At 44.0% G+C, this 11729-nt stretch overlaps 1 protein-coding gene across 1 annotated transcript; it reads left to right on the forward strand.

The window, feature by feature from the left end:
- The first annotated feature begins 8604 nt into the window (after positions 1-8604).
- On the forward strand, positions 8605-9228 carry LOC147973572 (uncharacterized). The gene has a single exon (XM_087524726.1). The coding sequence runs from the start codon at positions 8605-8607 to the stop codon at positions 9226-9228; it is 624 nt and encodes a 207-aa protein (XP_087380852.1).
- The last annotated feature ends 2501 nt before the right edge of the window (positions 9229-11729 follow it).

Genomic DNA, 11729 nt, shown 5'->3' on the forward strand with positions numbered 1-11729 from the left:
GGACTCGGCCTCGCGAGCACCGCCCATCCCCGACCTCCCTTGCATGCCTCCCGAGCGCAGCTAGGACGGAGCCACGCAGCTGAGCGGGTCCAGATGGCGGCACGACGAGCAGGACCGGGCGGCCACGCGGCAAGCACAGCACGATAGAGTGGCGCGGCGGGCGTTGGGCTGGAAGGTTGGGCGAGAAGGCCACTGCAGCGAAGAAGAAGGACCCGATTGCTTTTTAATTTTATGTTTTAGGGTCCTTTGTGTAATTTTGAAGGACTATTCTGTAACTCTAGTTCTCTCGCAGCCTCGTTTACATTTTGTACTCCACTAATGTTGAATGAAAGGCACTAGGTACGGACAGGCCTTTCCCTCTTAAAAAGATGAAGAAAGATTAGATATGGCAATGCACTTGCATGCGTTGACCGCATCGTTCTGGAGCAACGCCGCCGTGGTTCTTTTTTTAATTAGATCCCATTCTTTGCCGTCTGTGATATACGAGGGTGAAGGCAAAGACGCGAATAGCTGACGGCAAAGATGTAGTCTAGCTGACGGCAAAACTACTTTTCTTTGCCGTCAGTGATTTATAAGGCAGACGGCGAAGAAGTTTCGGCTGACGGCAAATTCTTTGCCGTCTGTCAGATAAAAAGCTGACGACAAAGTATTCTTTGCTGATTAATCTTTGCCGTCTGCTTCCTGACGGCAAAATCTTTGCCGTCTGTGATCCACAGACGGCAAATTTCCTATTTCCTGTAGTGTAAAGCAGTTTTAACATAGTTTCTTTTAATGGATCATGGTATAGTGGGTACTCCGGGATCTCCTAGTTTCTTTGGTATTCCACCTTCAAAAGTATAATTAGCAAGCATGGTGGAAATTTCAGCTTCCGGTATCTTTCTTTTATTAGTAACAATTTCTTTCATGTACTTAGCATAAGGATTCATTTTAAGCATATCAATTAATCGCATACGCAAAAAGATAGGTCTAATCATTTCAGCAAAGCGCTCAAAATCCTCATCGTCCTTTTTATTGGATGGTTTGGGTGGAAAAGGCATGGGTTTTTGAACCCATGGTTCTCTTTCTTGATCATGTTTCCTAGCAACAAAGTCTCTCTTATCATAATGTTGATTCTTTGATTGTGGGTTAACAAGATCAGCATCAGGTTCAATTTCTATATCATTATCATTGCTAGGTTGAGCATCATCATGAACATTATCATTAACATTATCACTAGTTTCAGGTTCATTACCAAATTGTGTTTCAGCATCAGAAATAGAAATATCATTTGGATTCTCAGGTGTTTCAGCAATAGGTTCAGTAGAAGCATGCAAAGTCCTATCATTTTTCTTTTTCTTCCTTTTAGAAGGACTAGGTGCATCTATATTATTTCTCTGAGAATCTTGCTCAATTCTCTTAGGATGGCCTTCAGGATACAAAGGTTCCTGAGTCATTTTACCAGTTCTAGTAGCCACTATAACATCAAAATCATTATTCTTACTATTCAATTCATTGAGCAAATCATTTTGAGATTTAAGTACTTGTTCGACTTGAGTGGTAACCATAGAAGCATGTTTACTAATAAGTTTAAGTTCACCTTTGACGTTAGCCATATAATCACCCAAGTGTTCAAGCATATCAGCACTGCGTTTTAATTCTCTACCAAAATAAGCATTGAAGTCTTCTTTCTTAACCATAAATTTATCAAACTCATCTAAGCATGGGCTAGCAAACTTAGTAAATTGGATTTCAGCTTTATCATATCTATAGAGAGAATTTACCTTTACTACCTGTGTCGGGTTATCAAGACCATGTATTTCTTCAATAGGAGATGGATTAAAATTATGCATTTCTTCAACAGGCGGTAAATTAAGACCATGTATTTCTTCAATAGGAGGTAAATGCTTAACATCTTCAACTTTAATACCCTTTTCTTTCATGGATTTCTTTGCCTCTTGCATATCTTCAGGACTGAGAAATAGAACATCCCTTTTCTTTGGAGTTGGTTTAGGAATAGGCTCAGGAGTTGTCTCAGGAAGTGTCCAATTATTTTTATTTGTCAACATATTATTCAATAGAATTTCAGCTTCATCCGGTGTTCTTTCCCTGAAAACAGAACCAACACAACTATCCAGGTAATCTCTGGAAGCATCGGTTAGTCCATTATAAAAGATATCAAGTATTTCATTTTTCTTAAGAGGATGATCAGGCAAATCATCAAGTAATTGGAGAAGCCTCCCCCAAGCTTGTGGGAGACTCTCTTCTTCAATTTGCACAAAATTATATATATCCCTTAAGGCAGCTTGTTTCTTATGAGCAGGGAAATATTTAGCAGAGAAGTAATAAATCATATCCCAGGGACTACGCACACAATCAGGATCAAGAGAATTAAACCATATCTTAGCATCACCCTTTAATGAGAATGGAAATATTTTAAGGATATAAAAGTAGCGAGTTCTCTCGTCATTAGTGAACAGGGTGGCTATATCATTTAATTTAGTAAGATGTGCCACAACAGTTTCAGATTCATAGCCATAAAAAGGATCAGATTCAACCAAAGTAATTATATCAGGATCAACAGAGAATTCATAATCCTTATTAGTAACACAGATAGGTCAAGTAGCAAAAGCAGGGTCAGGTTTCATTCTAGCATTAAGGGATTGCTGCTTCCATTTAGCTAATAACCTCTTTATATAATATCTATCATTGCAAGCTAAAATAGCTCTAGTAGCTTCTTCATCCATGACATAACCCTCAGGAACAATAGGCCATTCATATTTATTAGGGGGAGAGTCTTCATCATCACTTTCATCAATATTATCAGTTTCAATAATTTCATTCTCTCTAACCCTAGCAAGTTGTTAATCAAGAAATTCACCAAGTGGCACAGTAGTATCAAGCATAGAAGCAGTTTCATCATAAGTATCATGCATAGCAGAAGTGGCATCATCAATAACATGCGACATATCAGAATAAATAGCAGAAGCAGGTTTAGGTGTCGCAAGCTTACTCAAAACAGAAGGTGAATCAAGTGCAGAGCTAGATGGCAATTCCTTACCTCCCCTCGTAGTTGAGGGATAAATCTTGGTTCTTGGATCTTTCAAGTTCTTCATAATGATAAGCAGATATAAATCCCAAGTGACTCAAAGAATAGAGATATGCTCCGCGGCAACGGCGCCAGAAAATAATCTTGATAACCCACAAGTATAGGGGATCGCAACAGTTTTCGAGGGTACAATATTCAACCCAAATTTATTGATTCGACACAAGAGGAGCCAAAGAATATTATCAAGTATTAGCAGCTGAGTTGTCAATTCAACCACGCCTGGAAACTTAGTATCTGCAACAAACTATTTAGTAGCAAAGTAATATGATAGTAGTGGTAACGGTAGCAAAAGTAACAGTAGCAAAAGTAATGTTTTTGGTATTTTGTAGTGATGATAACAATAGCAACGGAAAAGTAAATAAGCGAAGAACAATATATGGAAAGCTCATAGGCAATGGATCGGTGATAGAGAATTATGCCGGATGCGGTTCATCATGTAACAGTCATAACCTAGGGTGACACAGAACTAGCTCCAATTCATCAATGTAATGTAGGCATGTATTCCGAATATAGTCATACGTGCTTATGGAAAAGAACTTGCATGGCATCTTTTGTCCTACCCTCCCATGGCAGCGGGGTCCTAGCGGAAACTAAGGGATATTAAGGCCTCCTTTTAATAGAGTACCAGACCAAAGCATTAACACACAGTGAATACATGAACTCCTCAAACTACGATCATCACCGGGAGTGGTCCTGATTATTGTCACTTCGGGGTTGCCGGATCATAACACATAGTAGGTGACTATAGACTTGCAAGATAGGATCAAGAACTCACATATATTCATGAAAACATAATAGGTTCAGATCTGAAATCATGGCACTCGGGCCCTAGTGACAAGCATTAAGCATAGCAAAGTCATAGCAACATTAATCTCAGAACATAATGGATACTAGGGATCAAACCCTAACAAAACTAACTCGATTACATGATAAATCTCATCCAACCCATCACCGTCCAGCAAGCCTATGATGGAATTACTCACGCACGGCGGGCAGCATCATGAAATTGGTGATGTAGGATGGTTGATGATGACGATGGTGACGGATTCCCCTCTCCGGAGCCCCAAACGGACTCCAGATCAGCCCTCCCGAGAGGTTTTAGGGCTTGGCGGCGGCTCCATATCGTAAAACGCGATGAATCCTTCTCCTTTATTTTTTCTCTTCGAAAGTGAATATATAGAGTTGGAGTTGAGGTCGGAGGAGCTCCAGGGGGCCCACGAGGTAGGGGGCGCGCCCAGGGGGGCAGGCGCGCCCCCACCCTCGTGGCTAGGGTGTGGCCCCCTGGCCTTGATCTTTTGCCAGTATTTTTTATTATTTCCAAAAATACACTCTGTGGAGTTTGAGGTCATTCCAAGAAATTTTGTTTCTGCACATAAATAACACCATGGCAATTCTGCTGAAAACAACGTCAGTCCGGGTTAGTTCCATTCAAATCATGCAAGTTAGAGTCCAAAACAAGGGCAAAAGTGTTTGGAAAAGTAGATACTACGGAGACGTATCAATAATCACTCAAGTGTTCAAGCATATCAGCATTGCGTTTCAATTGTCTACCAACATAAGCATTGAAGTTTTCTTGTTTAACAATAAAATTACCAAACTCATCTAAGCATTGGCTAGCAGACTTATAACGAGGAATATCACCTTCATCAAATCTATAGAGAGAATTTACCTTTACTACCTGTGTCGGGTTATCAAGACCATGTATTTCTTCAATAGGTGTTAAATTCTTGACATCTTCAGCTTTAGTACCCTTTTCTTTCATAGATTTCTTTGTCTCTTGCATATCTTCAGGACTGAGAAATAGAATACCCCTTTTCTTCGAAAATGGATTAGGAGGCGGTTCAGGAAGTGTCCAATCATTTTCATTACTCAACATATTATTCAATAGCAATTCAGCTTTATCAATAGTTCTTTCCCTGAAAACATAACCATCACAACTATCCAGGTGGTCTCTGGAAGCATCAGTTAGTCCATTATAAAAGATATCAAGTATTTCATTTTTCTTGAGAGGATGATCAGGAAAAGCATTAAGTAATTGGAGAAGCCTCCCCCAAGCTTGTGGGAGACTCTCTTCTTCAATTTACACAAAATTATATATTTCCCTTAAGGTAGCTTGTTTCTTATGAGCAGGGAAATATTTAGCAGAGAAGTAATAAATCATATCCTAGGGACTACGCACACAACCAGGATCAAGATAATTAAACCATGTTTTAGCATCACCCTTTTATGAGAATGGAAACAACTTAAGGATAAAGTAATAGCGAGTTTTCTCATCATTAGTGAATAGGGTGGCTATGTCATTTAATTTAGTAAGATGTGCCACAATAGTTTTAGATTCATAGCCATAAAAAGGATCAGATTCAAGCAAAGTAATTAACTCAGGATCGACAGAGAAATCATAATCCTTATCACAAATAAAGATAGGTGAAGTAGCAAAAGTAGGGTCATATTTCATTCTAGCATTCAAGGATTTTTCTTTAAGCTTAGCTAACAATTTCTTAAGATCAGATCTATCATTGCAAGCTAAAAAGTCTCTAGTAGTTTCTTCATACATAACATAACCCTCAGGCACAACAGGCAATTCATATCTAGGGGGGAATCTTCATCATCACTTTCATCAATATTATCAGTTTCAGTAATTTCATTCTCTCTAACCCTAGCAAATTGTTCATCAAGAAATTCACCTAGTGGCACAGTATTATCAAGCATAGAAGTAGTTTCATCATAAGTATCATGCAAAGAAGAAGTGGCATCATCAATAACATGCGACATATCAGAATGAATAGCACGAGTAGGTGTCGCAAGTTTACTCAAAACAGAAGGTGAATCAAGTGCAGAGCTAGATGGCAGTTCCTTACCTCCCCTCGTAATTGAGGGAAAAATCTTGGTTCGTTTATCTTTCAAGTTCTTCATAGTGATAAGCAGATATAAATCCCAAGTGACTCAAAGAATAGAGCTATGCTCCCCGGCAACAGCGCCAGAAAATAGTTTGGATAACCCACAAGTATAGGGGATCGCAACAGTTTTCGAGGGTAGAGTATTCAACCCAAATTTATTGATTCGACACAAGGGGAGCCAAAGAATATTCTTAAGTATTAGCAGCTTAGTTATCAATTCAACCACACCTGGAAACTTAATATCTGCAGCAAAGTATTTAGTAGCAAAGTAATATGACAGCAGCGGTAACAATAGCAAAAGTGATAGTTTTGGTTTTGTAGTGATTATAATAGTAGCAACAGAAAAATAAATAAGCAAAGAACAATATGTGAAAAGCTCATAGGCAATGGACTAGTGATGGATAATTATGTCAGATGCGATTCCTCATGCAATACTTACAACATAGGGTGACACAGAACTAGCTCCAGTTCATCAATGTAATGTAGGCATGTATTCCGAATATAGTCGTACATGCTTATGGAAAAGAACTTGCATGGCATCTTTTGCCCTACCCTCCCGTGGCAGCGGGGTCCTATTGGAAACTAAGGGACATTAAGGCCTCCTTTTAATAGAGTACCGGACCAAAGCATTAACACTTAGTGAATACATGAACTCCTCAAACTACGGTCATCACCGGTAAGTATCCCGATTATTGTCACTTCGGGGTTAACGGATCATAACACATAATAGGTGACTATAGACTTGCAAGATTGGACCAAGAACTCACATATATTCATGAAAACATAATAGGTTCAGATCTGAAATCATGGCACTCGGGCCCTAGTGACAAGCATTAAGCATAGCAAGTCATAGCAACATCAATCCCAGAACATAGTGGATACTAGGGACCAAACCCTAACAAAACTAACTCGATTACATGATAAATCTCATCCAACCCATCACCGTCCAGCAAGCCTATGATGGAATTACTCACGCACGGCGGTGAGCATCATGAAATTGGTGATGGAGGAAGGTTGATGATGACGATGGCGATGGATTCCCCTATCCGGAGCCTCGAACGGACTCCAGATCAGCCCTGCCGAGAGAGATTAGGGCTTGGCAGCGGCGCCGTATCGTAAAACGTGATGAATCCTTCTCTCTGATTTTTTTCTCCCCGAACGTGAATATATGGAGTTGGAGTTGAGGTCGATGGAGCACCAGGGGGCCCACGAGGCAGGGGGCGCCCCTAGTGGGGTAGGCGCGCCCCCAGCCTCGTGGACAGGGTGTGGGCCCCCTGGCCTTGATTCTTTCGCCAGTCTTTTTTATATATTCCAAAAATATTCTCTATTGATTTTCAGGTCATTTCAAGAACTTTTATTTCTACACGAAAATAACACCATGGCAATTCTGCTGAGAACAGTGTCAGTCCGGTTTAGTTCCATTCAAATCATGTAAGTTAGAGTCCAAAACAAGGGCCAAAGTGTTTGGAAAAGTAGATACGATGGAGACGTATCAAGGGAACATGCTCAGGCATGGAGGAGGGGGTTTGAGTGGGCCAGGGTGGTCAGAAACGGGCGTGGGTGCTCTCCGTACGCTCGCAAAGCCCCCACATTTGTCTTCGGTTTATAGAAGAAAGTGCATCCAGACTGCCCTATGGACCGATGCAGGAACACGCAGGATGACACAACATGTCCGGACTGCACGGTCCGGACGGTTGCGGGCGATTGGAGATCAGCATTGGACATGCCCTTATTAATCACAAATAAAATGAAAGTTAGTCATCGTCTATCTCGGAGAGACGGCTCGTCACTTGCCGGTGACCACCGTATGTTAGGCCAACTCCACCGCGCGACCCCATCTTGTCCGGGTGCATCCGTTTGGGGTAGAACGGACGAATAGCGTGGCCCAACACGCGGCCCCAAATGGACAAATGTCCAGATTTCGTCCGTTTTTGACCCATCCCCGGCCCAAACTTGCGCCGAGTTTGGGGTGAAACGGACATCACGCGGACGGGCTCGCCGCACGCCCTTGTCCCGCCATGGCCCGCCTGTCGGGGATACTAGCAGTCCCTTCGCTTCCAATGCCTCCACCCCCTCTCCCCGCCCCGCCCCGCCGCCAGCGCCGCCGCTATTCTTCGACCGCCTCCTCACCGCGTAGCCCCTGACCGTCGATACCAAACCACGTCTCAACATGGCCGCCACCACGCCCGCGCTTTCGCCGTAGTTTTGGCCGTCGATCGGAGGAGGTTTAGCCGTCACCGTCATAGCTGGCGGCAGAGGGGATACGACCGCCGACGACGTACCACGGCGGCCACGGCAGCTTCCGACGAGTGCTCTAGAGCGGTCAGCAGCCGGCCGCCAACCACCGCTGCTGCATCGAGGTGATCATCACGACCTCTTTGCCACCACGACCGCAAGGTGTTTGACACTTTGCCCACAAAGGTATGGACATTGGAGATGAGTTTTTCTTCCACCACTTCATTTGTTCATCGGACGATTCATCGTCGGACGATGAAGATCTTGTGGTGGCTGCACTGGTCGTTTATGACCACATTCAATGGCAGCTTCTTCGATACAGGGGGTCACTCCCTGGCCGTGCTCCCAACCTGAACCGCAATAGGGAGAGAGGCCACACCCTGCTCTATGCCGATTACTTTGCGAAAACCCCGCTCTTCAAGCCGGATAAATTCTGCCGCCGTTTCGTATGACAAGGCATGTGTTCAACCGTATCCGAGAGGAGTGATTGCTCATGACCCATACTTCGAGTGCAAGACGGATGCCCTTGGCAAGCTTGGATTCTCCTCTTACCAGAAATGCACCGCGGCTATCCGCATGCTTGCATATTGGATTCCAGGCGATATGGTGGATGAGTATGTGCGTATGAGTGAGACAACATGTCTGATGTCAATGTACAAGTTCTGCAAGGCTGTGATCGAGGTGTTTGGCCCTGAGTACTTGAGGCAGCCAACCGCCGCTGATACAGAGAGATTGTTGGCGACCAACGCAGCTAGAGGCTTTCCAGGCATGCTTGGCAGCATAGATTGTATGCACTGGGAGTGGAAGAACTGTCCATTTGCTTGGCAGGGCCAGTACCAGGGGCATGTCAAAGCGTGCACTGTCATATTAGAAGCGGTGGCTTTGCAGAATCTTTGGATATTACATTCTTTCTTCGGCATGGCAGGTTCTCACAATGATATCAATGTGCTGCAGCGTTCTCCAGTCTTCACAAGGCTTGCAGAAGGCCACTCCCCCACCTGTCAACTTTGAGATCAACGATCACCAGTATAACAAGGGATACTATCTACCTGATGGTATATATCCTCAGTGGTCAACTTTTGTGAAGACAATATCGAACCCCCAAGGCGAGAAGAGAAAGAGATTTTCCCAAATGCAAGAGAGTGCTAGAAAGGATGTGGAAAGTGCTTTTGGTGTGCTTCAATCCCGATGGGGTATTGTTCGAAACTCTGCACTGTCATGAGATGAAAGGAAACTTTGGGAGGTGATGACTACTTGTGTGATCATGCACAACATGATCGTTGAGAACGGGCATGATGACAATATCTTCGACCAAGGATTTGATTATCAAGGTAAAAATGTTTAGCCCCTGCACCAAGAGCCGGCCACATTTGAACAGTTTGTCCAATTCCATCGTGAGCTGCGTGATTGGCACACTCATTTGGATCTTCAAAATGACTTGGTTGAGCACGTGTGGGATCACGTTGGCAACCAATAGATGTATTGGTTCATTTTATGTTCATTCAAGACAATTTCGATTTGGTTGTAAAACTATTTTATTAAAGGCAATTTCGATTGGGTTGTAAAACTATTTTCATTTTCTGACAATTAATATTTGGACGTGCAAACTTGTTTCGATATGAAAATATGGGCATTTTTGACCCTGACGGACAGGATGGGGCAAACGGATGCGGCCACGCCTTGGGCACACGGCCACCGCATCCCAGGACAGGCCCGGACACGACCCCATTGCCCTATCCAAACGGACCGATTCCGGGCAAAGCGGACATCCGTTTGGGGTCGTGCGATGGAGTTGGCCTTATGCTAGGTAACGCTGTAGGCTGCCTGAGCTGAGTGCCTCCAACCCAAAGGTTAAACAAGTAGGGAGCATGAACTGGTAGCCATTTAATTCCTGAGGAGCTAGCGCGTGGTTGACCGGTTAACCACGTGCTGGAGCTTGACGGGTGAGGTGGAAGCAAACGTGCGTACCAAGGGTAATTGCTTGGATGAAGCCATGGAGGACAGAGTCGATACTCTAGATTTATTGCTGCCACAAGAAAAATCTTGTGGCAATGATAAATCTGAAGATTAATCCGGAAAAACCAAGAAAATTCACAGTCGATCAGGCCGATCTGCTCTGGAAAAAACCTGGAAACTTCACAATCAGGTCGATCTGCTATGGAAAAACTTTGAAACTTCAGAGTCAGGTTGACGACCGATCGGTAGAAGATTTGAATATGGATGCCACCAGTCTTCTTCGGGGCAAAGGGAGAACACTTGCTGGGGGCGTATATATGTGGCAGCTCGCAGTTCCGCCTAAATCAGGGAACTTCTGATGAAAAGTCACACATAGATTAACTTCTGTGAAGCGTGTGGGTCAACAGAACTGCCTTTTCTCACAATCCCACTGGCCACTATAATTAACCAAGCGAGCTTAGTTGGTAAGATGCATCAGAGAGTGTTTGGGGCTGACCGAGGCAGCTTCGCTTGCTACGACCGGCGCGAAACATATAATGGCCTTCCCGCTGAAGCAGCTTGTCCCACCATGTCTCTGCAGCATCCTTGTCGTGGAATTGTCATGGCAGATGTCCTAGCAAAAGGACTTAGTCGTAGGGCCATCGCAACTAGGAAGCTTAAATGGGTTAATCGGGACAAAGGACACGAGAGGTTTTTATACTAGTTCGGCCCCTTACAGTGAAGGTAAAAGCCTATGTCTAGTTGTGTTGGAATTGCTGGGGTTTCGATCACCAAGAGGCTAATCCGCCGGCTTGGTTGTCAATCTCTCTTGTTTCTCGCCCTAAGCCGACGTCGGGTCGTCCCCTTATATACACGGGTTGATGCCTGGCGGCCTACAGAGTCCTGGCCGGCTCATAAAACGTGTCCGACTCGGTGACCTCTTTTACATGCCTTTCTTTACAAGTCTTTCCTTACATACAACGGCTTACAATATTGGGCCTTCAGCCGCCTCTGGGATTAGGCCTTCTATAAGTCTTAATAAACTATCACCGTGAATGTTACTGGGTTTCTTTTGTAACCCGCCATTGGGGCTGACCCGGCCCCTCCTGGGCGGGTCTTACCTGGTAGCTATATTCCCAACATTAGGCCCTGGTTGACTTTGAACTTTGTTCTTTGTAAATCTTCAATACTTAGATGAAATCCATCTTCCTCTCTTTGTAAAAATTCTGTAACTCGCCGTGACGTCATCTTCTGAAAACACAAAAAACTGTTATGACGTCATCCTCAACGGATCTTTATGTTTTAATGTCTTCCGAGAATCGAGGCGTCCGTTTAGTTGGATAATCATTATTTGGGTCTTCCTCGATTTTCGTGCCCGCCTATTTGCTTATCCCCTTATAAATAGGCACGCCCCGGTCTTTCTCATTCTTCTCTCTTCTTCGTCTTCTTCCTCTCACAACCCTCCCGCTGCTCGAGCTCCGCCGCCATCGCGCTTCACCTCTGTCTCCGTCGACCTTGGCCGCTGCATCAACCTGAATCAGTCCAGCGAACGGCGGCGACCTCCGCAGAAGATCCGT

This window comes from Triticum urartu, chromosome 5A, assembly GCF_056163025.1.
Source record: "Triticum urartu cultivar PI428250 chromosome 5A, HENAU_Tu73, whole genome shotgun sequence".
Taxonomy (NCBI): Eukaryota; Viridiplantae; Streptophyta; class Magnoliopsida; order Poales; family Poaceae; genus Triticum; species Triticum urartu.

What these genes read in the sequence shown, in the direction of transcription:
- LOC147973572 (XM_087524726.1), top strand. Translation starts at nt 8,605, where the DNA reads ATGCCGATTACTTTGCGAAAACCCCGCTCTTCAAGCCGGATAAATTCT.